The sequence below is a fragment of the Uranotaenia lowii genome, chromosome 3, assembly GCF_029784155.1.
Source record: "Uranotaenia lowii strain MFRU-FL chromosome 3, ASM2978415v1, whole genome shotgun sequence".
NCBI classification, from domain to species: domain Eukaryota; kingdom Metazoa; phylum Arthropoda; class Insecta; order Diptera; family Culicidae; genus Uranotaenia; species Uranotaenia lowii.
Window position 1 is genome coordinate 311,406,275 of NC_073693.1, and position 27,569 is coordinate 311,433,843.

The window sequence follows — 27,569 nt, forward strand, 5'->3', positions numbered from 1 at the left end:
CCGGCCTCAACAATTGTAGACACTTCAGTTGAACTTTCAGATCTGTAATGGTGAGTAGGTGATTCCATGCCAAAAGCTTCCGCGAGAGTTGTTTCGCGACCAGAACTTTTAAAAATAGTTAGTAGGAATTTTTTTGTCAAGCTCGAAATTATAATAATTATCAGCGAGCCTTATCTTTGGCAATACGTAGACGTAGCCCGTGTAGACTAATTTTAGTACCTCCTTATCGGTCGTATTGCTGGCCATGACTGTTGGTGGGAGACTTAAATCTCATACAAAAAAGCCTCATATGATGGAGCCAGAATTTATATTTTTAATAACCTAACTAAAATCTAGGGAAATTAATATAATATAATAAATCTACACAAAGAATGAGAAAAAAATAAACATGAGACTATTTTTCGGTAGAATTCACTGATCATAATCAAATGTGTAGCATGTGTTTCATAGATTGGATCTTACTCTAAGGTGGTAAATATCTTGGTCAATGGATTGTAATCTAAACTCGAATTCACAATATTTCAAACAACTCCAAAATAATACTTTTATATAATTTAAAGTTCCCTGACGTACAACTTTAAGGCTTAATAAAACCCTAGAGTTCTTAGGAAATTTAGATTTTTTCGAAACTTTGAACCACCCTATTCCCGAACAATGTTTACAATCCGCGAGGCGCGCGTCTCCTCACGCTGCTGCTGCTGCCTGGCTGCCTGGATGATGATAGTGGTTCTGCTGGGAGAGATAATCGTGCGTGACGGGGCGGGAAATTACATCAGACAACTTTTGCGAAAATTTGGCCACTTCGCGGCAAGCGACTACTCCCGTCCTGAATCGGCTCAGTACAGTTCAGTTCGGTCGTTGGGGAAAGACGTTTGCGCAAACTTTTGTTGATCCCAGTTCCCAGTTGGGATTGTGATCGAGATGGTTGTTTTAGCGGCGACCCTGGTGTTGGCCACCGTTGGGCTGATTTGGTTCCTGTATCAACGCTTTGGAAATTTGATTTATTACGGGGAAAAGTTGCCGGGACCTCCGGCTTATCCGTTGATCGGGAATGGGGGCAGATTTTTGAACAAATCTACTGCAGGTTGGTTGTTTGTAGATAGGGGATTCAGTGTCTTAATACAACGAAAAACCTTCGTTACAGAGTTTCTTATCGAGCTGGGAAATATTATCAAGGAATACGGGAAGTGTTGCCGAATTTGGCTCGGAACTGATCTACTCGTTCTGGTGACGGACGCTAAAATCGCTGAAGTAAGTTCGATAGTTGAATTGGGACAACTCAAATTCTTACGTAATTTCAACTGTAGACGATCCTCAGCAGCCCAAAATATCTGGACAAATCGATCGAGTACGATTTCGTGCGACCCTGGCTGGGAGATGGATTACTTACCAGCACCGGAAGAAAGTGGCACTCCCGGAGGAAGATCATCACCCCAACGTTCCATTTCAAAATTATGGAACAATTCGTGGAGACATTCGATCAACAGAGTACCATTTTTGTGCAACAACTAAAGGAAAAAGCTGAGAGTGGTCAGGCGTTCGATATCTATCCGTACGTGACACTCTGTGCGCTGGATGTTATTAGTGGTGAGTTTGCTTCTTAGCTGAGATGGATGTTAATGAGAAGATGATTTGATCAATCCACATATATTCGATACGTATCTCCATCCATTTTGCAGAAACGGCCATGGGGACGAAAGTGGATGCGCAACTGAATTCCGATTCCGAATACGTGCGAGCTGTTAAAGAGTAAGCTTAATTGTGGTGGTGGGGACTTCTATTGAAATTACTACCTCGGTAATGATTTGCTCTAATATTTGCTTCATCATTGTTTTTATATGCTTTTTAATATTCGGTTTTAGACAGCACAAAAAAATTTTCATACAGATATTTTTTTAATTAAAATTTATTGGTTTGTTGAAACATTTGGAGTAAACGGACTATAAGTGCTTTATAAAATATTTTGTTTGAAATTGTCGTAACTTTTCCTGGTGCTTTGTTCAAAGATCAAAAGTTTGTTGTTGTATTCGAATTTTTTTTTTGAATCTGTCGGTTTAAATGTTGCCGATCCCATGTTCAGAAGAAATTTGAATAGAATGCTATACAAAACTTGCACCATTTGATCTCTTATTAGAACCTACAAATGGCCGGCGTGTGTCTCTCCTTTCACTATATTTCTTAATTTGTATTGCAATATCGGTCGCATAATAGTGTGTGCGAGAATGAGTATTTATAAGAAATTTTCCGCAAAATTTCAGCAAGAGGAATAAAGATTTGATTGGTTTGTGGAATAAGTGAAAAAAGATAACTAGTATTTATTTTAAAAGCATGTGTTGAGATCTTGTAGTGATATACATATATTATTCTTATTGTTGTTTGTATTAACATTTTTTTTAGTTTGACTTTTTCTGGTTTTTTAAATTGAGTTCGGAATAAAGGTGGTCAAGAAAATTTTACACCAATAATATTTGAATACAGAAAGTTTTTTGCGATTTTCATCAAATTTAAAAGCATATGGATTAATCAACTGTTTCGGCAATTCAGAAATTTACATCGCTTTTTGATATTACATTACCCATATCCTAATTTTCAACAATTAGATAAGATAAAAAAACAATTAAGTATGTTTGCCAAACACTAATGACATAACTATTACTCGTATTTTTTAATAAGATTTATAGACAAGCGTTTTGTGACAAGATGACTAAATATAAATAAAAATTAACTTCTAATAACTACATCCTAAAGAGACTATAGTAAACAAAGAGGCGCCATCTGATCCCTTTCAAAATATCGAGCTGGCAACCCTGCTGCCTTTAAGACTGCTTGGTTTTGCTCGATTGAAATGTAACTGACAGAAAATCTAAAATTTCAATCGTGACATTTCGTCTCTTTTTTCATTCATAGAATGGTATGAATAAGAAAATAGCAATTGCTTCGATAGCTTTACTTAGCTCGAACTTCAGAATGGCAAAATATGAATGCAGCTTTATTCATATCAGCCTATAGGCTCGTTACTGTGCACACCGGTCCGGAGCTCCGAAGCCCGGAAGCAGAACCGGAGATTCGACTTTTCACGAACTACCGAGAGAATCACACACGCTACTCGACTCGCTCGCTCGCTAGCCTACTAACTCACTGACAGCGTACACGCTTGTGACGAATGACGCGCCCAAAGAAGAGGTTGCAAAATTTCAATGCCGCTCGGCGCCAAAAATGCGCTGAAAAGTGTAAAAGCTGATATGATTGGAAAAGCACTTCTGGCAAAATGATGCATGACCACTACATTCATACCAACCGAGAAAATCATCCCTAAAGGTGCTCGGATCAAATGGAGGAGTTCGGAGTAGGCTCTGGCTGGATACGACGCGAAAAATTTATCTCTTGTCAAAAATTTTAAAATTTGAATAATTTTTTGATATTTTTGAATCTACAAGTGCAGTTTTGAATTAGTGTTGAGTGTTTTCTTTGAAGATTACAGGGTTTTTTTAATTGTTGGCTTCCTGATTCGGATTCGGCGAAGATTTCTCGGAATACTCTTTGCTGGAACTGTGCCTGAAAGGGGCTGATTCTTCGCCCTCCGGACTGTCCCTGGATCCTATTTCTTTGCGACCGGCGGGATGTATAAGATAAGTGGTATTTCTATATTTCCGGATAATTACCCTGTTAATGATACTAGTTACAGTTAAATTGAAGGTAAACTTGCTCAGTAACAATTTGATTGTCCGACAAGAAATTTCATTTTGATACCGATAATGCCAAACAAATTATTTATTTGATCATTTAATTTCTTTTTACTTTGAGTTGTTCTTTGTTTAAAGGTAACTAATTTTATGTTACTTAATCAAGATTACCTTAACCTTATTGAGCGTTAAGAATCAGATGCTAGATGAACGACCTCATTTCTCTAGCAATCGTACATCAGAGTTCCTTACAATTGAAGTTTTTCATATTGCTAAAAGAGTTCATTTTGTTTAATATGTTATGTTGTGGAGTAAGTAATTTTTTTTAATTTGACTGTTATAAATTGAAAATTTAATCGACCCAAATGATCAATACTGTAACGGTGCGAGATTTTTTGTTGCTTATACGGATTTCAATAAATCCAAGTAAAGAAAAATGGCTTACAAAATTGATTTATGTATGAAGTACTTTGAAGGATTATTTGTTAGAAACATTTCCATGTGGATAATCAATTGTTTGAAAACTCATAACACTGAAATAAAAATAATGGCAAAACTTAAAAATTAATTTTCAGAACGAAATGTGAAATGTATAATGAATTACCAACTTGAAAATTTAGTTATTGATTCCGGAGTTTGAGTTATATTAACAGTTTTTAATAGGAGTAATCCAGTATTTAAAAATAATAAAATGTTCTGATTGATTAGTAGTTACTCGAATTGGTAAATCGAAAAAATATCATATCTTTTCAAAAGTAGCAAAAATTTGAACATTGCTTTGTACATGCAATGAAGCTCAAAAAGAGGCAAGGAGAAGAAAGAATTGAAGAATTTTCAAAATGGTATTAATCACGAAAAATAGTTTGAAAAGTTTTTGTCGGCATATTATGAAAAATACATTCAATTCAAAAAAATTGTTTTTTTTTTCAATCATAAAAGCCTTTTGATAATTCTTTAATTAAACAGGGACCACTGTTAGGGAAAAAAGATAGTTTGGTAGGGATGAATTGTGGATGGTAATATTTTTCTTTCAATACTTAACTCAATATATATTTATTTAACGTTTATCGAATGCCTCGTAGAAGTAGGAGTTTCCTTATGAAATGTCTAGGAGCATAGAAGGTGTAGGAAAATACGATCGCACCATTGGCCAAAATGGATCCTGATCTTTACCTTTTTCTAACACACACACCCCTTCCTTTGATACTTGAATATAGATTCGCAGACGTACAGACGGTTTCCATAGTTGGTGATACTTACTTATTTCTGGTTCTGACTGTTTCAAAATTATTTTGGAGTAAGCAGGACCATGAAGTTGGTAGTTGAACCTAAAGAGTATCAAATTAACATTCCTTCCTTTTCCCCATTGACTACTAGGACGTGGCCGGCGCCGTTATTAATCATTTAAAAAACGGAGAGCATGAGTTTTGTACATTGAGAATGAACTGCTAATCCCAAGCACCACTCTTTTGGACTTTGTGCAAAATTGATGGCCTCGATTAATCACGGAGTAGCAACCATTGGCGACGTGGAACTTGTTCTGCTTAGCCACGCTAGCGATCATGGAATTCGAAATGCGCACGAATTGATAAAAAATAACAAAAAAATCATCTTTTCTTTTGAAGTACGTAATTAAATAGCATTACCATCCTCTGAAACAATTAAATAGCATTTCGAGTTCAATGATTTATGGTGGATATGAGTAGTCAAACAAGCTAAGCTAAGCTAAGCTAAGCTAAAGGTGCTCGGATCAAAAGTGATCGAGCCAAATTGCGTGTGAATCAGTTTAGATCCCGACCGGCATAGTCCAAATTGGCGAGCCTTTCATTCGATGCCTGTCATCAGATTTTGTATAGCCACCTTATTCAATTTCTTCGCCGTAGAACCCCAGTTTGCTTTGAACTGCTTCTCGCTGCTTACAGTTATTTGTGCCTTCTTAAAATTCTGCGATTGGGCGAAGTTCTGGTGTGTTGCGAGGGTTCTTATCTTTGGGCACAACCTAAATGTTGTTAGCGGCATACCACTCCATGGGTTTTTTTTTCCATAATAGCAGGATGACAAATCCGGCCAAAACAGCACAGAAAAGTTATGTTTCTTCAGGAAAGGCAGCAAAGGCTTTTGAAGACACTCTTTCATGTAAATTTCCTGATTGTCGGTCCCAGTTGCAATGAAAGTGCTTTCAAGCCACAGATGCAGATATATAGGCTGTTCCATTATGTGTAAGCACAGTTTGAAATGAACAGTTTAAACATAATTTAGGAGCAAATTTAATTTTATTTAACTTTTCAGTTTTCTATAGTCTTTTATAGTAAATCAATAAAAATATAGAATTCGGTTAATCAAAGGCAAGTGATCGAATTTTTGATCGAGACTGCTCATTAGCTTCAGCACAAACTGATTTGAGATGATTTTGGCCATTTTTTCAAGTCTTTTGCGAGTTTTCGAAAGAATCTGCCGGCTTCACATGATGTTTCAAATATGATTTGGTGAGGGCCCAAAAAATTTCAATCGGTCTCGCTTGAGGGCAATTTGGCGGATTCATCTCCTTTGGTACAATCTGGACTTTGTTGGATTTGTACGATCTACAAAATCTGGCCTAAACAGTACTGGAAATCATGCTTGCGGATCATGGGATGCATGCGACGGTTTTTATTTATAGTTTTGTTTTTTTTTTTTCAAATTACTAATACTTTTGTTAATGAATGAAAGCTTCCTGATTTGGTTTTATCCACTCGATTTCGTGTTGGTTTACCTGTTGGCTTCAAGGGTTCGGTACGTGCGAGCTGATGCACTTCCTCCAGGTTCTTGTTTGTTTTCCGTAGATTCTGTCAGTTTTGGGAATGGTGCCTTGTCTTCTGGCTTGTTGGTGCATTCCAGATCTGTCACTTGTTGTCGGGCGAGCGTATGACCCTAGTCTTCTATTCATCGTATTCCAGGCTCGACAATTAACCTTCAAATGGCCCTCTGATCCACATGTGAAACATTTGTTTACCATTCCTTCGTAGTAAACCCTGGATATAAATCTCTGTACGAGTACTTGAGCCGGAATTTCGACACGCAGTTCAATGTGCAAACCACGGACGCCATTCCAGATTGGAAGCCCAAGCTCCGCCGGGTAACGCTCTCGCACTATCTGCTTAATATCTCCATATTGTGAAAATACTGCCGTTAGCTGTTTGTCCTCCAGCTCTGGAGGTAAGCCAAATAGCCGGACATATTTAATAAATCCATTTGCTTCAGTAACATCCACCTTAACATTCGGCCCGTTTTTTGTACCGAGAGTTTTTGAGGTTAATTGTCCCGTCTCATCTGTACATGCTCTGAAAGTGTGCGTAAGGAATGTAAAAAACAACTCTATACACACTTGCTGAGCGTGTACAGATGAGTCGAGACAATTAACCTCAAAAACTCTCGGTACAAATTTCAGTGCAAAAACTGGGCAGCCAGCTGACAAACACGGTCGTTTTTGAGGTAAATGTTCCAAAAATTGAAAAGTATTAGTGACACTTCTTGAATTATGATACGAATACTAATATCGGTCTTCGATGTTAACGCACACCGATTATTTATACAGTAGTTGATCATATTATTTTCGGGGTCTTGGCTGCAAAATGATGGGGATAGAACACCATTTGTTCACGATATTTTTGCACTTTCCCGAGAAAATGCTTCTCATTTTCACAAAAATGATGAAAACTGGAGCTCACGATGCACAGATTTTTAAGTTAAACTGTAAACAAAAACACCAAGCGCAAATCAGTTGTTTAAACGTCAAAGAGCAAGGTTGTATCAAAACCGTGCTTAGACATAATGGGTCCCCCTATAGCTTGTCAAACGAAATATTTCTTGGCAGACTTTGGTAGTTTAATATGCTTGTAAATATCTGCCACCTTTCCCCTTCCGGTTGCTGTATAAACCTCTTGTCCAGGAAGCTATTATCGCGTCAGCACTGAATTTTACTTCAAAAGTCCGGACTTTCTAACCGACGTACTTCCGAAAAAGGAAATTAAAGTACTAGATTCTCGGACAATGTCGGAAGTTTGTGTTTTGCTGCCAGTTCACCAGCGACGTTTCTTAAAATTTTATTTAAATGGACAATATCTGAGGTCTGCCTTGCCATATGTTTCGTTCTGTATTTCCTTTTTTTTAGGAAAAAAAGGCTTTCGATTAACTTTTATTTTGAAATTTTCCTCTACTTTAGCAGATATGATGAGCAATCAACTGCTGTAGCGTTTTTACTTTTGATATTTTTCGAATTAAATTTTCGTGAAAAAGGGTGTAGTGCATGGGTGGTTAACATTTTTAACAGGCCAAATTTTCAAAAAGAGATTAGTTAGCGGGCCGAACCAATTTTTTTCTTTAGTATTTAAAGAAAACAAAAAAAAATTGATAAATTTTTGCATATGCATTAATAGGTCATTTTTTTACTCGTATGTGTTCATATAAAATCTGCTTCAATCGATTAAAAGTTATTCATAATCATATTGAAATATTTCAAAAAATCCCAAAGAAAATACTTTTGTTCTAAAACTTCATCTAAACTGAATTAAATTGCCTATTATGAAATACGCCAAATAGTTTTCCTTTTCTATTCGAGGGACTTGAAACCTTCTGGGTTTATTCATCCCATAAATGCCAAATTGTGTGATTACAATGGACATTAGTCAATTTCGTGAACATTATATTTTAAGAAAACACCGCCCATTTTCCAAAGTTTTCAAGTTCATCGCCCTTTTAAATAAATTCGCAAATTTTTATAAAATTGAAAAAAAACACTACAGAATGGAATTGTAAAAAAAATAATACCGTTTATAAGCGTTTTGCATTTAAAAAATTGACTTTTAATGTAATTATGATATATGTACATCATTACATAAATGAGGCCCTCAGGATATAAGGGATAAAAGTAGAATCAATAATTTTGAGTTAAGTACACTACATAATTGGTTTTTCATAGCTCAAACTACGCTTGGTGCGAAACTCATTTTTTGTAGTTTTGTCAAAGCCTTTTTCGATTGAATTAAGACTGCTCGAATTCTGAATATTTACGAACTTTGTTTTCATGCGCGTTTTCTCTAAAATTTCATACTTTCACTACTAAGCGCCTCATGAAAAATTTTGATGGATAAACGAAGTTTTGCAAACGGATAATTGAAGTTACTGTAAAAATACGATTGTGAATGTGATACGGTGTTTTTAAACGATTTTCAATCGATAGATTGAAGTCATCTCACTGTCTTCCCGATGCCCTCTAAGCTCTTCACTTCTCAAAATAAGAAATAAATTCCACATAAAAGGATTCAATGCTTCTGTAACGATGAATAAAGTTTTTATACCCAAAGAAGAAGCCAAAAAAAAAAACATTACTGAATAAGTGTTGGAACGAACAGATTGTGTATCAACACACAAAAAGTCATAGCATGGCCAAATGTGGCCATGGTTTTGTAAGACCAAGCCCACCGGGCGTTCCTATTTCGGTCGGTATTTTAGATGGTTTAATTGGTTGCCTTTTTATCTACTTCCTGATTTTCGCACCCATTGTAGCCATCCAGGTTGGTATTTTTGTTTGTTTATTTTCTCATAGCGATGACCGGTTGTGTTGCTACCGGGTTGCTACATAAACGCATCCAGTAACAACCTACTGCTCGAATGCTATTTCTCGAATCAAGTTAGCGACTGTTGGTGCGATGATGGGTTGATAAATATGTTGCTAAATGTACTCGATTCGAGGTTTAGCAACCATTGGTGGGCTTGGTCTAACCCATGGTGTAGAGCAGGGGTGAGCAACCTTTTTAAGCAACGGGCCACTTTTAATTTGAAAATTTTTTATTTGAAAATAAAATTAAATTAAGAATGGTTTACAGAGCGACAAACTTTTGACAAAAACAACACTGAAAATGATAAATAAAACGAATTCTTGTTCTTGAATAAACCCTTTTTTTAAATAAAAGGTGATTAAACCAGCCGAAATTGAATAAGTTCATCACTAAATCTCTTCAACATTTTTCAATGATGTTTAATTGCATTGAAATGTTTAGCTAATATTCATTTTTACAAAAAAAAAAAGAAATATTATTTGCTTCCCTTCTATTTATTAAAAACGAAAAAATTTGAAAGTCATTCTATGGTTTGTAAAAAGATTTGAACCTTTTTCTGGGAAAAATCCTTTTTTGTTCGACCCGATTAGATGGTATTTTTCGTTATCACTTTCATTTTAAATTTCCATGGAGATTATCCATAGCGTTTTTGTTTTCTGTGTCCATTTTCGAAAAGTTTTTTCACAATTTGTTTAAATTTTGTTGTAACGCTTCCTTTTTTTAAACGGTAATTTTTTTTTATTTATAGTTCCGTATGAAAACATTGCATTGAGATGTTGAACAAGGTTTCGAAATCATGATAAATTCATTATTTTACTGGTTTTTAACCAGATTTGTTAATTGTTACAGTTTAAATTTTCGATTCTAAATTTTGTTTTCCAGATTTCATAGATTTGCTAAGTTTAATTTAGATACCTCTGGGATAGGCTTTCTAAGGTTGAATCATGAAAATCTCATGACTTTGGTAATGTGGTTTGCTGGTTTTGAAGTAAAATGACTCAATTTAATCAATGTTTGGCATGATTTGCCTATGAAATGTCTGAAATTAGCATCACACATAAACACAAAAAATCTCATTTTTCTGAGGTGCAAGGTATCTCAGACCTGATTTTGGCTTAGTCGGGGGCGCTGAATCCAAACATTCGATTTTTTTGTCAGCTCTAGTTTTCGAGATAGCTCTTAAAAAAAGTTAAAAAATTAATCAATTTGTGTACCTTTTTGATAAAACTTTAAAATACAAATACTTATTGACTCAATGATCAACTTTCCCAAAGACCGCAAATAATTTTCAATTTTTTCAATAAACGGGAATTTTGACGAAATTTTAAGGAAAAATTAAACTAAATTGAATCTTTGAAATTTTTAAGACCGTAAGTCAACTCATTTCGCAATGGAATGGATGTTAAATGGGTTAAATGGATTAAAATCTTCAATATCCAACATTGAACGATTTTCTGCCAGAAGAAATTTTAAACTTATTTTTTGAAATTTCTATAAATCGTAGAATTCAATTTTTTGAAAGCTTTGTATCTGTGATCCAAGAATATCTTGACAATATCTGAGTCCTTGATTGAATGAAGGGTAGACAAATGATTGAAATTTTTATTGGATTATCAGTTATGAAAGATCGATTTAACCCGAAACTGATCAACTTAAACATTTCCACACTCCATATGACTGAAACTAGAAGTGATAGATGAAATCTGTAGAATGTTTTGAATTCAAGACGCCAAAATCTATCAAAATCAGTTATTGAAACATAGGCACCGAAAATGCTGTTTCCTTGAATAATCATTACAAACTTTTTGGGTTGAATCACAGAATTACAGATATTGTTTTTGTCGAGAAATCAGAATTTTGCTGAGTCATGTCGATAAGAAATCTAATAATAATAAAAAAAATAGTGACTTAACTTACTCCTATATTACGTTTTTCCAATGAGAAATATTGCTTTCATGCCTTCAAAAGAACTCAATAAAAAGCTTAAATCCTACAAAAAAAGTCAACAATCTTTATGACTAAGGAACAAATGCAACTGCAAACAAGTGACGATCATATATGATCAAGTTGATAATAGATATGGGTCATTCCATGTCAAGTGTGCACAGCGAAAAAAAAAATCATATCGAAAATTCGCCAAACTTGGCCGATAGACTTTCTGAGGCCTACAAAACAAATCCTCAATTTTTGAGAATGATCCGCCCACCTCTCGTTCCAGGACCCTCCCTTCTTTTTTACAAGATTTTGAAAAATTCATCATTTTTAAATTACAACATCTCTTGACTGAAACATCGTACCAAAATGACAAAATATGCGTTTTGTAGATTTTATTAATAAAGAGATATGAAAGATTTAAGTTGGATTGTCTCGCAATTATTTATTCGCAGCACTCAGTGATTTCACTAAACTGCATAATTCATCCAAATTTTTAGCCACATCGTTCTTGCTCGAACAGATTTTTTGTTTTCATGATTTATTTTAAATTTAAAACAAAAATTCAATTAATATTTTGAACGAAAGAAAAAAAATCGTTTTATTGAATATTATAATTCCAAAAATAACTATATTTTTCTTTATATTTTTTCGTTCCAACAATGCAAGTTAAATCATCTTAAAATTGTCTTTTAAATTTGCATACATTTTATATTTGAAATTTTGTTAAGCTTGAACATACTTTCATTCCAATTTTTTCAATATCTAAAGAGATTGCGGCATTAAACGAACGAAATCTTCTTCATGGTGTAACAGGTTTTTCATGTTGAAACGGTAATTGTATTGAGAAACTGCTCTATCAGAAAAATGAGCATTTTCTCCAATCCATTGAACTTGGTTTTGAAAAATTCTACACTGTAGAAGTAATATGCTCCAAGCAATTTGAGATGATCACGAAGTTTATTGCAACTACTTTTGAATCATCGGAGTACTACATCTCAAATGAGTGTAGCGTTGCCTGGTTGTTGTTGTAGTTATTTATCCACTGAACATCGCTCATGAAGTTCTTTTCCAATTGAACACGTTGCTTTTGCTCAGAAAACTCAGGACTGTTCCCGACTATTTAGAAGCTTATTAATGTAAGTCACTTAAACAACTCCGTACTAATTTAGCTACAGGAAGCAACTGGATATTTCAACCGCAATCTTCGATTTGAGAAGTTGTATTCAAAACTACTAGCAGGTTGCAGCAAGCGAGTGCGTAGCAAGCAAATGCGGCCAAAATTCGTTCACAATGGTCAGCGAATCACTTTAAAAAAATCGCTATTGTTTAGTGCTCCTCTCGGTATCAACAAAAAAATCTGCTGAGCTTAAGATGTATAAATGAAGGCAATATACAATGAAGAAATGCTGTTGTTATAAATATCAGTATCGCCATAATTTATTTAGGGATGAATAACACGAGAGTCATAAAATCCCAGAAAAACAAAAACAAATAAAGTCATAATTTGTGAAAGTTTAGTAATCAACATATGTACGAGCAGATTCTCGAGATTTAAACATTATTTGTGAATAATTGATTTAAGATTTTAATCGCCGATATAATTGATAACATTATTTTAATGACATTCCTCACCTTGATTCATCCGCACCATCCACTGAGTAAGCACTAACTTAATGATTGAATACAGAGTTATAATGTATAAAATTGTTACCCAACAGCAAAACGAATTCAAACACAAAAGTGTTATTTTAATTTTTTAAGCATATTTTTTTACAAATGTTTGTTGCTTATTAAAATTAACCGTTTCAACATGATAAACCTGTTAAACCATGAAGAAGATTTCGTTCGTTTCATGCCGCAATCTCTTTAGATATTGGAAAAATTGGAATGAAAGTATGTTCAAGCTTACCGAAATTTCAAATATAAAATGTATGCAAAATTAAAAGACAATTTTAAGATGATTTTTTTTCTTTCGTTCAAAATCATTCAAACAAATCATGAAAACAAAAAATCTGTTCGAGCAAGAACGATGTGGCTAAAAATTTGGATGAATTATGCAGTTTAGTGAAATCACTGAGTGCTGCGAATAAATAATTGCGAGACAATCCAACTTAAATCTTTCATATCTCGAAAACGAGAAATATTATATTGGGATTTTGGTTGGTTCTTACGTAAAATTTTCTCAAGAAAATAATGAAATCATAAAATTCAAGAAAAAAATATACTTTCCTTGAGAAAATTAACGTTTTCTTTTTAGAGCTGTGTTTTGACGTTTAAAACGTCACTTTTTCGAGTAATAAATAACATCAATCGATAGATTTTAATAAAATCTACAAAACGCATATTTTGTCATTTTGGTACGATGTTTCAGTCAAGAGATGTTGTAATTTAAAAATGATGAATTTTTCAAAATCTTGTAAAAAAGAAGGGAGGGTCCTGGAACGAGAGGTGGGCGGATCATTATCAAAAATTGAGGATTTGTTTTGTAGGCATCAGAAAGTCTATCGGCCAAGTTTGGCGAATTTTCGATAAGTTTTTTTTTTCGCTGTGCACACTTGACATGGAATGACCCATATTTTTTTTTTCTTATAGTAGAGACTGGTATTTTATGATAATCAAACACTTATCGTGGAAAAAAAATGTGGAAGTGATTAAACCAACGCAAATCTCAATAATGATCGAAAAGCTATAATTTATTTCACACTTTTCATACTCATACTTATGCTTATACAGTGACCATTCCAGATTACGCGGTTTTATTAATTTTATTCCCAGCAAAGCTCGAGAAAACTTAAAACTCAAAGGATTTTTATGTTTGCCTCAGCTTTCATCATATTAAATTTTATTTCACTAATACCCGGTATTTACCCGGATATTGGATGGATAAATTATGGAATTTTAATTTTAAAGTCTTACAATTAATTTAGTGAACAAATAATGGTTTAAGTAAATCCAATATATCTTGTATATTGCAAAACAATGATCTTAATGAAAATAACGAAATTATGTACTGCAAATCTTTTTTTTTTGTAAAACTGTTAATAACCGTTATTTTTTATTTCGATAAATCTAAGAAAAAGTTATTTTACCTGCGCCGTAAAACCCATAAACGCCGTTTTTTTGGAAATCATATTTCATAATCAAACAAAATGCTTGATTCGCTGGAAACTTCTAAAATATAATCTTTAAGAGAAAGTGTGCTCGTGGACAATCAAATTTCTCGAATATATTCAGACATGCTCGGGGTTTTCAAAATAAAGTGGAAAGTAAAAATTTAACGGTCTGATGTATTTTGATAAAAAAATAAATTTGAGGTGTTTTCAGTAGCTTTCTTGAAGATTTTTTCTCGCATAATCACAGGATTTTGATTAGTTTCATGCTTGTGTTATAGAAATCGAAATCAAATGCCCTTTGTGAGGTTTTGTAAAAGTTTGTGATGTGCCCAGCCAAAAAACATGCGAAAAAAATCTACAATTCTACTCTAGAAGTCTTCCTTGAATTATATTATAGTGAAACTATTCGAAATATTATTTAACGGATCCTTAACCTGTTATATTTTACGTTTTATAACCAATGTTCTAGTTTCATTTTTTTCTAGATGTCTAGAACTTAAAAAAGTACGATTAAAATAATGTTTTAATTTTAATTCCTCAGGAGGGGGGAAGGGGGAGCAATTGCCCCCTCCTTAATCCGGCTTTGGGATATATTTTATTTGGTTTCTTTCAGACCTCCAAGGAAGTTCATTATTGGAGTAGTATGATTGGTGGGTGTACTATGTGCTGCACTGACCTTTTCGCCAAATTACGGAGAGAGACCGTTGCGAGTAGTTTACGGTCCAATTTTCCACGTCAAAGATTGGTTTGTTTAGCGCAATCTATCGTCAATGCATCCTGGTTACGTTTTAGCATGGTTTTCCCAGTTGATCTCGAGAGTTTGAGAGCCGTGGGGATCCTTTCCCTTTCACCATGGTGGTTCATCAACGTGGTTGTATAGAATTATTTTTTATTTCTCGCGTTCCAATTTGGATAACTTTTCAACGCGTAAACCAATCCTGACGAAATTTTCACCACTAGGTAAACAAACCTTCCAGATCAAAACGCTGTCATAAATTTCTCGGTACGACAACTAAGGTTGCCGAAAAAAATCTGTGTTTATTAGAGAAAAATAGTTCTGACTTTCCTGATTTCACCCAAAAATTTTGTGATGAATTTCTGTGATGTTATTCCTATGAATTTCATAGAAAATTCACGATAAATTGGGTTTATTCATATTATAGTTGGGCTAAATCAAATACCATTACTGATCTTATCATACTCTTTTTATTCAAAATAAGAAATCTAAATTGGATACTGTTAAAAAAGTATATAATTTTGGAAATCCATTCAAAATTTAAAAGTTCTGAGAAATCTGTGAAAATTTCAAAATTCTGTGTTCTGTGACACAGATTCTGTGATGAAAATTTGCTTAAAATTCTGTGAAAATACAGATCTTTCTGCCATTTTGGCAACTTTTTCCACCAATAGAGGCACTGCAGAAAATAAAAGAAAACGACCCGATACTAAGTTTGTTTTTTTGGTTTGTTTGTACCTACATATTTTTCATGTTATAGAGAAATTCTTCAACAGACTAGTGTAGAGTGACGTGATAAAACTAAAAGTTTCATTACCAAGTTTGATCAATATTGTCATTTCGTTTTTAATGCAATAGAAATTCAAAAATTTGTTCAGCTCTTCATCGCTTCCAGATTATTTTGTAAGACCTTAGGTTATTTAAATAAAATTTGATTATATGTAAGCGCCCAGTGTCAGTAGCTAGTCCAAAGCCCAAAGTTGGTATCAATGTGCAGTATAAACGTGAAAGGCTCAAGGTTACCTTATTTTGTACCATTTCTCTTACAGCATGGCTCATGTGGTTCATCAGCGGTTTTTCAATCCTTTGGCTCGATTCGATATTACCTTTAAGTTTACCCATTTTTACAAGATGCAAACCCGTGCCCTCAAGGTGATGCACGGTTATACAGATAGCGTTATTAAATCGCGCAGGAAAGAATTCGGATCCGGTCAAAGTTTGTTGGATGAGAGCTTCGATGGTGTTGGATCTCGTAGAAAAATTGCATTCCTGGACATGTTGCTAGCTACTCGAGTAGACGGCAAACCGTTGGATGATTTGGAGATCCGGGAAGAAGTGGACACTTTCATGTTCGAAGGGCATGATACAACGGCATCAGCCATAGGTTTTCTTTTGCGGGCCCTGGCGGAATATCCGGAAGTTCAACAGAAGGTGTATGACGAGATACTGGAAGTCGCCGGCAATGATATCAACACCCCGATGACGTTGAAAATGTTGAACGAGCTCAACTATTTAGATCAAACCATTAAGGAGAGCCTCCGTATGTGGGCTACAGTTCCCCTCTATGGTCGGAGAATGATGGAAAATTACGACATCAGTAATCTTATTCCTAAATGTTTTCTAATAATTTAAGTTTGATTAGGACAATTACGTTTTTACAGATGGTAGGATTTTCCCGGCGGGAACTAACGTACTTTTCTTTCCCTACTTCATGAACAATGATCCGGAATATTTCGACAAGCCGGACGAATTTCGTCCGGAAAGGTTTGCAGCCGAAACTTCGGCCGAAAAGACCAATCCCTACCAGTATATTCCGTTTAGCGCTGGACCAAGGAATTGTATTGGGCAGAAGTTTGCGATAGCTGAAATCAAAAGTCTGATCAGCAAAACTTTGCGTCACTACGAGTTGCTTCCATCGGGAGTTGCAAAAGATCCAACGAAGAGTACCATCGTTGCTGAGCTGGTCCTAAGGGATGATGCTGGACTGCTCGTTAAGCTTCGTAAAAGATCTTAGAAAGTTTTTGGTGCCGGTTTTGGTGAACTAGAACTTCCTGTTTCTCGAAAAGTAAATTTAAGAACAGATTAAATGCAATGGACACGATAAATAGTTGAACCACCCATGACCGATAGGAACTGTCGAAGCTTTGAGATTATATTATGGAAGGATGGGAAACTTGTTGACTGCAATTTGAGAAAAGTTTGTGGAAAACAGGATGAAACAGCCCTTTCGACTGATCGAGAAAAAAAACTGAACCATTAAAACACACTATACTCTGTTCTATCATCTAACAAAATTCATTCTGAGCTTCGAAATTCTTTCACACTACTATGCTTCTCCCATTTATCTTCTGTATCTGGTTGGTTTAGCTCATCTATTGATCATCTTTTCAGTATCTTTTTTTTCCATATGCCACAATTTACACAAAATTTTACGGAAATCGTGTTTTTTTGTACATTTCAGAAATTGTATGAAAATTCGGATACAGATTTAAAGCGCAATTTTTGGATTCAGGTTCATGATTCAGATTCAGAATGCAGATTAAATTTTACAATCAACAATGTAAATAAATTTTACAATCACCATTGAGGAGGAATTGAAGAGATCATGAACCTTAGATTGCTTGTTAATTCAATTTCCAGATTTCAAATTTTTAATCAAACTTAGTATGTAAACACAATTGAGCTAAAAATTACTAATTAGAATTGGAATTCAAGTTTTTTTTGTATTATGCGAAAAAAACGTAAATTTTATTTTTTTTAAATCATCCACAGGATTTCCATTATGGAATTGATTCTTTATGATAAAAATTTGCTGTTACAGAAACATGTATCTTCACATAAAAATCTGCACAAAAATTGATTTTTTCTCAGTGTATTGTTTAAGGACACCAAAATTCGGCATTTAATATTTCAGAAACCAATTGACGAAATTCTGCTTATTTAATATATTTGAGTAACGGGTAATGTGGACAAGAACAAACTGAAAAAGGTAAAAAGTTTCGAGAAAACTAAACAAAATTTTTGAATAATGAAAGTTTTATGTAAAAAACAGTCAAATCTAATTTTTAGAAAAAAAAAAATCATTTTGGTTTCAGAAATTTGGATTGTTAAAAGTTTATCTGAAACCATTTATGCATACATACATTCATGACTTATAAATATTTCGACAACGTTTCACAAAAAACATTCAAAATTCCTTATGAACTACCATGGAATTCTCCTATTTATTTAAGTATTTAGTTATTTCTTCACATCGGGAAAATTTTTTTATGCTTTTCCAATCATTTTTCAAACGAAACAAATTAATACTTATATATATTATTTATCATTTTTGAAATTTAATGAAATACCTCAGTTGGAAATTAATTAGTTTTCTTGAGGTTTACGACGGTCGCCAAGTAGCTTTTCAACAGAGTCTCAATATGTTTTTTAAATGAATAATATTTAAACAACGATATGGAATCAAAACCTAACATTTCGATGGTGCAAAAATAAGGATCAGCTTTAATTTCATTATAGCACACCTTTTCGAATCCGCACAAATGTGTACATATGAAACGTTTAAAATTAATTACCATGAATATTTCCTGCATCACTGAGTATCTAAAGTTTTCACATTTTGATATGCTTGGTCAGAAAATGGTAAACCTTTAAAGATAAACATAAAACCAAATGTTTTCGGAATATGATTTACATTTTCTTTTATGCTTGTGAACAAACCGATCGAAATCAAATCAATGTGTTGCGACAGGAGTTGACCCTCATCACCACTATGCACTTTTTTTTTACTTTGGGTGGCGCTGTTTTGATAGTTGTGACTAGGGAAAGCTTAGAATTGCATGCAAGTTTACTCAAAAGTCACAGTTAAAGGTGTAAGATATCAGCCTGTGAAACTGGATATGAATGCTCTGAAAGTTATCTCTTTTTAGCAGTTAGCTGAGTCAGGGACATTTCTAAAAATACCCTCTTAAGACTAAGCCCACCAATGGTTGCTAAACCTCGATTCGAGTACATTCAGCGACATATCTATCAATCCATCATCGCACCAACAGTCGCTAACTTGATTCTAGAAATAGCATTCGAGCAGTAGGTTGTTACTGGATGCGTTTATGTAGCAACCCGGTAGCAACACAACCGGTCATCGCTATGAGAAAATAAACAAACAAAAATACCAACCTGGATGGCTACAATGGGTGCGAAAATCAGTAAGTAGATAAAAAGGCAACCAATTAAACCATCTAAAATACCGACCGAAATAGGAACGCCCGGTGGGCTTGGTCTAACAATTGTTACAATGTTTCCTCGAATTGTTGGAGCTACATATACCATGGTACATATTTGAGTAGTATATGAATCAAATTTTGGAAATATCTGTATCGTAGTATCAGATCAGATCTTTTGGTAGATCATTGGCCATTTCTGCTGACATACTGTTGCTAGTAATCTTTTTAAGAAACCATGAAACTCCTCTGAAGGTTGAAGGAAGGAATGTTCATTTTTATTCTTTATCATTCATTTATGAATGTGAAACCATCGTTTCGAAAAAACGTTGAGAAATGACCTTGTAGTTTATTAATTAAAAACCACATAATATAAGAATAAGAATGATCAGATAAATTTTACTACAAATTTATCGGAAAAAATAAATGAGGGGAAAATGATAATACTCGATCCTTCCTATATCTCGTAACTGGAATGACTTACAAACATCAAAAGTTCTAGAAAAATGTCAAATAGAGCAAAACAGCGCAAAAATTTTTAACAAAATATTTTTATGAGTTATTGAACTTTGGTTGAAAAATCTCACAGAATACGACTAAGGATAGTTTTTAAACACTGTAAATGTTTCTAACATGAAAAAAGATAACAAAAATATTTATTCCAATACACTAACGTTTTTTTTACGTGGTATGAATTCCGTCGTTAACGTAAAGGACTTGGAATATTTTCGCTCAAAAAACGTGTTGATTCGCGAGAGCCGTGTAGAAGAATCATATCCATGGCAAAAAACCTCGTAAAAAGAAGCCGTGTTAGAAAAACTGAGCAAAATCAAACCGGTTAAAAAAAGACCTTAGTGGATATAAATTGTTAGACTGTAATTTGAACTCCATTATACCATATTTTCAAAACAATGGTAAACTCTCAACATTTTTCACGCAAAGTTTTCTGAAATGTTCATTATGGGTTCAATTGATTCCTAGATTTCAAAAAGATATCTTTTCATTCTAAATAGATCGTGATCATTGCTGATTACGAGATTACTTTTACTGCGCGCTGATTAGTTGTTGGATAAAAACTGATATTTTTCCAAAAATTGTCTGGCAAAAAAGGCTAAGAAAATTGATTTCCTTTCCAATTTAGAAAATGGCGCCTTTAAGTATGCATCTAGTGTTAGAATTTTGACATAGTTTTGGAATTTTCTTCTTTTGACATTTATAAATTGTGAAAAGAGAACAAATATGACCGAAATAATTAATTGACATTCCATTTTGAAATTTTGTTTGTTTTTTTTTCCATGGATTAGGGCCCCCGGAATGAAGGATCAAGTCTTCTTTAACTTTAAAAATATCGCATTTTTTTTTACTTCCAAGAAAATGCTCCTAGTTCATCTACGGGTTCGAGTATCGTTTCAACTTTTAGAACATACAAACATAAAATTACACGCTGTCAGAAAGTTCGTTCAAAAGACGGTGAGTTGCTAAATTTTTCCTAAAAGATATGTTGGAAATAAGAAAATGGGATCAAATATCCCCCTATATTCATGATTCAAATCCAAAATTCCTGATTCATTTACATGAAATACTTATTTCTGAACATATATAAAAATTTTTGAATAATTTTAAGTTATTGTTTGTTCCATATTTCACATTTGAATTCACACCATTTATTTTGAGTCAGAATACAAATAGATAAAAAAAATCAGCTTTATAACTTTGAATCAAAATATAAAATTCAAAACAAGAATTCAGTTGTGAAATTAAATTTATGTTTCGTAATTCAGCTTTGACATGTATAAAAATGCGACACAATAAAAAAATATACAATCTCAATTGGGCATTCGGATCCATTTTTTGCAATCGGAATTTCGAAATACAATTCAGAATTCAGATTCATATTCAGATACAGCATTCGGATTTAAGCTTTCATGGAATCTATCTGAGAATTTGATAAAAAAAAAGTTTAGATGAAAGTTTTTCAATTTTGGTTAAAAGTTAGAACACTTCGACATGCTATCCAGATGGAGATCACAACATTAAAACAGCAAATCAGCCTAGAAAGCCCGGAAAGCCAAAAATCCTGCGTACATATTTGCTCAAGTTGGCGAAATTTTTTCAAAACAAATAAACTAAAAGGTAAACATTTCGAAAATCATCCAAAAAATTTATTTTTAATTGATAATAGATTTGCAATGCAATATGTCCTGAGACGACTGAGATATGAACGATCAAAATTTGCATGTTTTTTAGCGGGTGATCCCAAACTTTTGGCAGGCAGTTATGTTTGAACTATTCTTCAAAATGGAAACTTCATTTTATCAGTGACTTATGTTAAAAAGTAACATTTTCCAAGTAAACACTACACTACACTACACAACATTTTTTTTCCAAGTAAACACTACAAAATGCTGCAAACATTTCATAATAATCGAAACAGTTAGTTTTCAGATTTTTTTTCAAGTAAGAACCACATCCAAATATGTCAGCGCGAACGAATTTTGAGAGTGGTTTTCATCCCTTTTGGACTTTTTTGAGCAATTTTGATTTTTATTCAAAATCTGAATTCCGCATTATGAACCTGAATAAAAATTCTGACATCCTGATTTGAAATTGATTTTTGAATCTAAATTTGAACCGGAAAGGAATCATCGAAACGTGTTGAAGAATTTTTTCCAAACATTCTTAGTTTAGTAAAAACATTCGTGAAAATATGATTTTTATGTTCTGTTTTTGATTTCAGTGTACCCTCATTTCTGGGCATCTACCAAAGTTAACGCTCCTTTACTAAAAAAAAACAATCATCAATAAATCGACAAAGACATTCCCGGCTTATATATGTTTTTTTTTTTCAATATATTCACTGTTTTTTCTAACTTTAAAAAATCGATTCTGCTGTAAAGATGTGAATATATTTTTAACGGTTGATTTAAAATGTCAAGGAAAGATCTTACCATGTCGATGTTCGTCATTGGTTTTAAAAACATTTTATTATACATGCAGATATAAACCAAAATATGAGCGCTAATAACACTAGTTTACAAAATTTTAAAAAAATCGTGAACTTGATTAACTGACCAACATTTTAAATGTAAAATCGGGCGCTGAATCCGAAAATGAAATTCAAAAAAATCTCAGTAGAACCGTTTTTGAGTTATGCTCCAAATATGAAATTTCGAAAAAATTAAAAAAGTTCTTGTACTTAGATTAAAATATCTCGGACGGCATAACAGTAATTTGAAATCCCTCTTTTGCATATTCAAGGTGAATAAGTTATCTATCGATCATCTGAACACTATTTTTGCGTTTGACCAACAGTATTGTTGATATTAGTGACTTTATGAGAAAAAAAATTATAAAAAACGCATTTTTTTAGAGAAAATTTTGTTTCAACGAAAGTTTTAGACTCGATGATAGCATTTAAAAAATCTGATTTTCTTTTGCGCTTAAATGTCAATTTAAAACAAGTGGTTCAAGTGGTTATTTATCAAAATCGGTTGAAAATTGAAGAAGTTATGGCTACTTTACCATAACTGAAATTTTTGGAGTTTTTAATAATTTAACGAACCGCAGTACACTTATCATAGTATAGGAAGAATGGAACATGATAAATCTAACTCGTTCTAATACAAAATTATTTATTAGCTTACCAGAAGGTCACATGCCAAATTTCAGGAAGATCTGACCATAGAGAGGGGTTGCTTAAGTCTCAAACGTGAATAAAATTTTGAGGTATTTTGCCCGGAAGCAACGAAAAATACTGGTTTTTCATCAATAACTTTTTTCATCACTAGCTGATTGTTTTTTATGGTTGATTTTCTTAAAGCCTAAGTTGAGACAAATATTTCACCCGAAGACTGTAACTCGATTGGATTAGAAACAGAAAAGTTATTGCGGTTCAAAGGCCGCAAATTTTGTCCAATACGCAATGAGTACTTTTTACGCATTGCGTTTTATACGACAGTTTTCGACCAAAATACGATCTTTGAACCGCAATAACTTTTCTGTTTCAAATCCAATCGAGTTACAGTCTTCGGGTGAAATATTTGTCTCAACTTAGGCTTTAAGAAAATCAACCATAAAAAACAATCAGCTTGTGATGAAAAAAGTTATTGATGAAAAACCAGTATTTTTCGTTCCTCCCGGGCAAAATACCTCAAAATTTGATTTACGTTTGAAACTTAAGCAACCCCTCCCTATGGTCAGATCTTTCTGAAACTTGGCATGTGACCTTCTGGTAAGCTAATAAATAATTTTGACTTAGAGCGAGTGAGATTGATCATGTTCCATTCTTCCTATACTATGATAAGTGTACTGCGGTTCGTTAAATTATTAAAAACTCCAAAAATTTCAGTTATGGTAAAGTAGCCATAACTTCTTAAATTTTCAACCGATTTTGATAAATAACCACTTGAACCACTTGTTTTAAATTGACATTCAAGCGCAAAAGAAAATCAGATTTTTTAAATGCTACCATCGAGTCTTAAGCTTTCGTTGAAACAAAATTTTCTCTAAAAAAATGCGTTTTTTATAATTTTTTTTCTCATAAAGTCACTAATATCAACAATACTGTTGGTCAAACGCAAAAATAGTGTTCAGATGATCGATAGATAACTTATTCACCTTGAATATGCAAAAGAGGGATTTCAAATTACTGTTATGCCGTCCGAGATATTTTAATCTAAGTACAAGAACTTTTTTAATTTTTTCGAAATTTCATATTTGGAGCATAACTCAAAAACGGTTCTACTGAGATTTTTTTGAATTTCATTTTCGGATTTAGCGCCCGATTTTACATTGGAAATGACCTTCAGTTTACTGAGTTCAAAAATGCTGTAAACTAGTGTAATCATAGCAGCTTCGCCTACTAGCGACACGGCGCATACGTCGCGACGTTGAAAATCATAACGACGTATCGAGTTTCCAAGGAAACTTGGAGTATGCGATTGATGACCTAAGGAAAATCAACAGTAAATAACATAAACAAAGTTTGTGCACTACATGAAAATCGCCAACTGGACTGAAAAAAAGAATAACAAGCCTGCGAGTGACAGGAATTTCGCTAGTTAAAAAGTGTCGCTAGTAAAACTGTCGCTATTCGGTTTGGTGCTATACACATAATACAATTTCTTCAGATACGTATTTCTTTCAATCACAGCAGTCCAGAATTTCAAGTCCATGCGCGCTCATAGTTCACAAGAAGGATCGAAATGTTCAATTCTCGCTCTACATCAATGTTTTCATACTTTTCGAAACATCATTTTAAATTAAACTATTTACGCCGAATCGCAAAAGAATATTTAAAATAGCAGTGAACCGAGCGACAACACACATTCGGTGATACGATAAAATAATACGGAACGAAACATATTCCAGCTATTTAGGCTTAAACATTCGTTAGAGTAAACCAATTTTAAAAACACCATTTATTTTTTTTATTCGGGAGAAAGAACTGCAGCGCTACGCCTTCGTTTTCTCTTAAGACACCATTTAATAGATGTAAATCAGCGCACTCTTCGAATTACAGACTAAGTTTTCCGCCGGAAACCATTTTTAAACACAAATTGAAACGTATATTATCGTATTTTCGGCGGCTTATGCTAAGTTCAGCCACTGTTACATCATAATTAGATTATAATTTTTTTCACATCCTATCAATTTCACAAATCGGAACAAATTTCCACGAGACGAGAGAAAGAAACGCATCCGTCCCCGGCAAGTCAACGCCTTCTCTTCTTATTAAAATGACAAACGGTGTTATTACGAAAAAAAGATTGTCACAAATTGTCTTCAAAATTTCGAAAATCAAGGACGTTGGGAAAATCTTATTTCTTATCTTGATGCCAAAAAACTTAAAAAATACATAGACGGCGAGTATGGTGTTATCTCGAAAAAATATTTCTAGAACAAAAATCGACTTTTGAGACTTTTTCTGAAAACCAACCGTGTTTTCCAAGGAAGTCGATTTTCAACCAAAAACAATTTCGAGATAACACCAAATCACGACGTTTCATAAATTTTTAGGTCATCTGACATCAAAATTTAAATTTCGATTTTCCGAATTTCCTTTGGCTTCCCCTTACGTTATTTCTAAATTTTCAAAATTGATTTTGTACCAATTTTTTTTAATTCTCGAGATAACAACGGATTTTGACGTTTTAAGCTTTTCTTGGTCATTTGGCATCAAAATTAAAACTTTCAATTGTTCTGCTTTCCTTTGGCGCCCCTTTTATGATTTTTGAGGATAAAAAAACCAAAACTTTGAGCGCTTTGAGGCACCCCTTAATCAAGTCCGATTAAGCTGAAATTTTACACAGGTTAGTTTTCATGGCAAATCTAAAATATGTGTATGGCCGGTTTGCGAAATTCAATCATGAAATATTTCCCATAACTCCATTGACACCCTAACTTGAATATTAGACTGAGGCGATTGGGAGCCATTTTTGAATTTCTCAAACCCTGGGGTCAGCAGTGGTGTCAATTGATTTCATTGTTTATCAATACGAAGAGACATACCCCTGTTAAACAGCTAATAACTTTTATGTCTTATAAAATATGAAGTTACGGTCTTGAACAAATTTGTTCAGCGGAAAATTTCCTTTTAAAAACTTATGAATTCGCAAAAAATCTATTAGCAGGCTCGGTTCCACAGAAGACACAAAAATGATGTTTATTTTTCAGTACAAAATTTTTACATTTTTTTACATTTCTTCTGATGACTAAAATATTTGACCATTTTCTAGAAGGTAATAATAGTTATTAATAAAACTTTCATTTCATTGGCTTACTTATTCAAGAAAATTTTAAATGTATCTTCTCTCACAACAGTTCTCTTTTTTGTTGTTTAAGGTTTCGTTATGTCTGTTTTCATTCAAGGAAGCCACATTGAAAAAAAAAAATAAAAAAGGAGTATCCCTTCTATTTTGGTATAATGAGAAATATTGCGAAATAGGATTTGGTGTAACAATTTAGTTCGATGCACGATTAAGGTTAAAAATTTACTAAAACTTACCTACCTCTCCTCTCTTGACCCAGTTCTTGCTACGGCCCTGTGTCAGCTATGCAAAGATAATTCAATTTCCGATTTGTGAAAAATAATATATTATTAAAAAAAAAACTAAGAAAACTTGTAAGCCAACAACAGAACTAAGTATGTTATTTTTCTGCTTGCGTTTCTTTACAGCATGGCCCATTTAATTCAACAGCGAGTCTTCAATGTGTTGGCTAGATCTAATCTAACGTTCAGGTTCACTCGTTTTTACAAGATGCACGAAAACGCGCTTAAAGTGCTGCATGGATATACCGACAGCGTGATTCAGTCCCGGAAAAAGGAACTTGCCAGCAAGGCAAGCAAAACCGAGAATGCCGAAGATGATCTTGGCATCCGTAAGAAGGTCGCTTTTCTCGATATGCTGCTGGAGACGAGGGTCGACGGCAAACCTCTGGACGATCTAGAAGTCCGTGAAGAGGTGGACACTTTCATGTTTGAGGGTCACGATACAACCACATCGGCGATAAGTTTCCTCTTGAGGGTGCTGGCTGAACATCCGGATGTTCAGCGTAAAGTGTACGATGAAGTTCGTCATGTTATTGGAGATGATCTTAGTACACCGATTACTTTGAAAATGTTAAATGAACTCAACTATCTTGATCAGACGATCAAGGAGTGCCTCCGCATGTACCCCTCAGTTCCGATTTTCGGTCGAAAATTCCACGAAAATCATGAAATCAGTAAATAGACATCTACAGGTCTGAAATATCAAAATATCCTTACCAATTTTTTATTTCTTTCAGACGGAATGATTTTCCCGAAAGGCAGCAACGTGGTCTTCCTACCCTATTTCATGGGCAATGATCCAGATTATTTCGAGAATCCCGAACAGTTCCGTCCAGAACGCTTCTCTGTGGAAACCTCAGCCGAGAAGAATAATCCCTATCGGTATGTTCCGTTCAGCGCTGGCCCCAGGAACTGCATTGGACAGAAGTTTGCCGTTGCTGAAATCAAGAGTTTGATCAGCAAAACTTTGCGTCACTACGAGCTGCTTCCGTCTGGCATTGCCAAGGACCCGACCAAGAGTACTTTCGTGGCCGAAATGATTTTACGCGATGAAGCTGGAATGTTGGTGAAGCTCAGGAAAAGAGTTTGATTCTCATATCCTCATGACCCACAAATGCCTCAGCAGATCTATTGAGCCTCAATATCTGAGAGAACAAGGAAAGTGTTTACTAGGAAGGCTGATATGCCTACTTACAATTTTATCCCTTTAAAATATATATATTTTTAAACTAAA

The 27,569-nt window shown here is 33.9% G+C and overlaps 1 protein-coding gene across 2 annotated transcripts; it reads left to right on the top strand.

Moving 5' to 3' along the window:
- The first annotated feature begins 808 nt into the window (after positions 1–808).
- On the top strand, positions 809–27,569 carry LOC129753095 (cytochrome P450 4d1-like). 2 transcript variants are annotated; one of them, XM_055748897.1, is made up of 6 exons: positions 809–1,084; positions 1,145–1,251; positions 1,308–1,587; positions 1,680–1,749; positions 16,114–16,661; positions 16,726–17,250. In XM_055748897.1, the coding sequence occupies exons 1-6, from the start codon at positions 922–924 to the stop codon at positions 17,076–17,078; spliced, it is 1,521 nt and encodes a 506-aa protein (XP_055604872.1). In that variant the 5' UTR covers positions 809–921; the 3' UTR covers positions 17,079–17,250. The 2 variants fall into 2 exon arrangements, with proteins under 2 accessions (XP_055604872.1, XP_055604873.1); XM_055748898.1 differs by lacking the exons at positions 16,114–16,661; positions 16,726–17,250 and adding exons at positions 26,462–27,009; positions 27,073–27,569 and having other exon boundaries at positions 815–1,084.

Bases quoted from the DNA above. Each gene is read 5' to 3' on its own strand.
- LOC129753095 (XM_055748897.1), top strand. From the start codon at position 922: ATGGTTGTTTTAGCGGCGACCCTGGTGTTGGCCACCGTTGGGCTGATT. The intron at 1,085-1,144 runs GTTGGTTGTTTG...CCTTCGTTACAG, and splicing joins TTTGAACAAATCTACTGCAG to AGTTTCTTATCGAGCTGGGA. The intron at 1,588-1,679 runs GTGAGTTTGCTT...TCCATTTTGCAG, and splicing joins TGCGCTGGATGTTATTAGTG to AAACGGCCATGGGGACGAAA.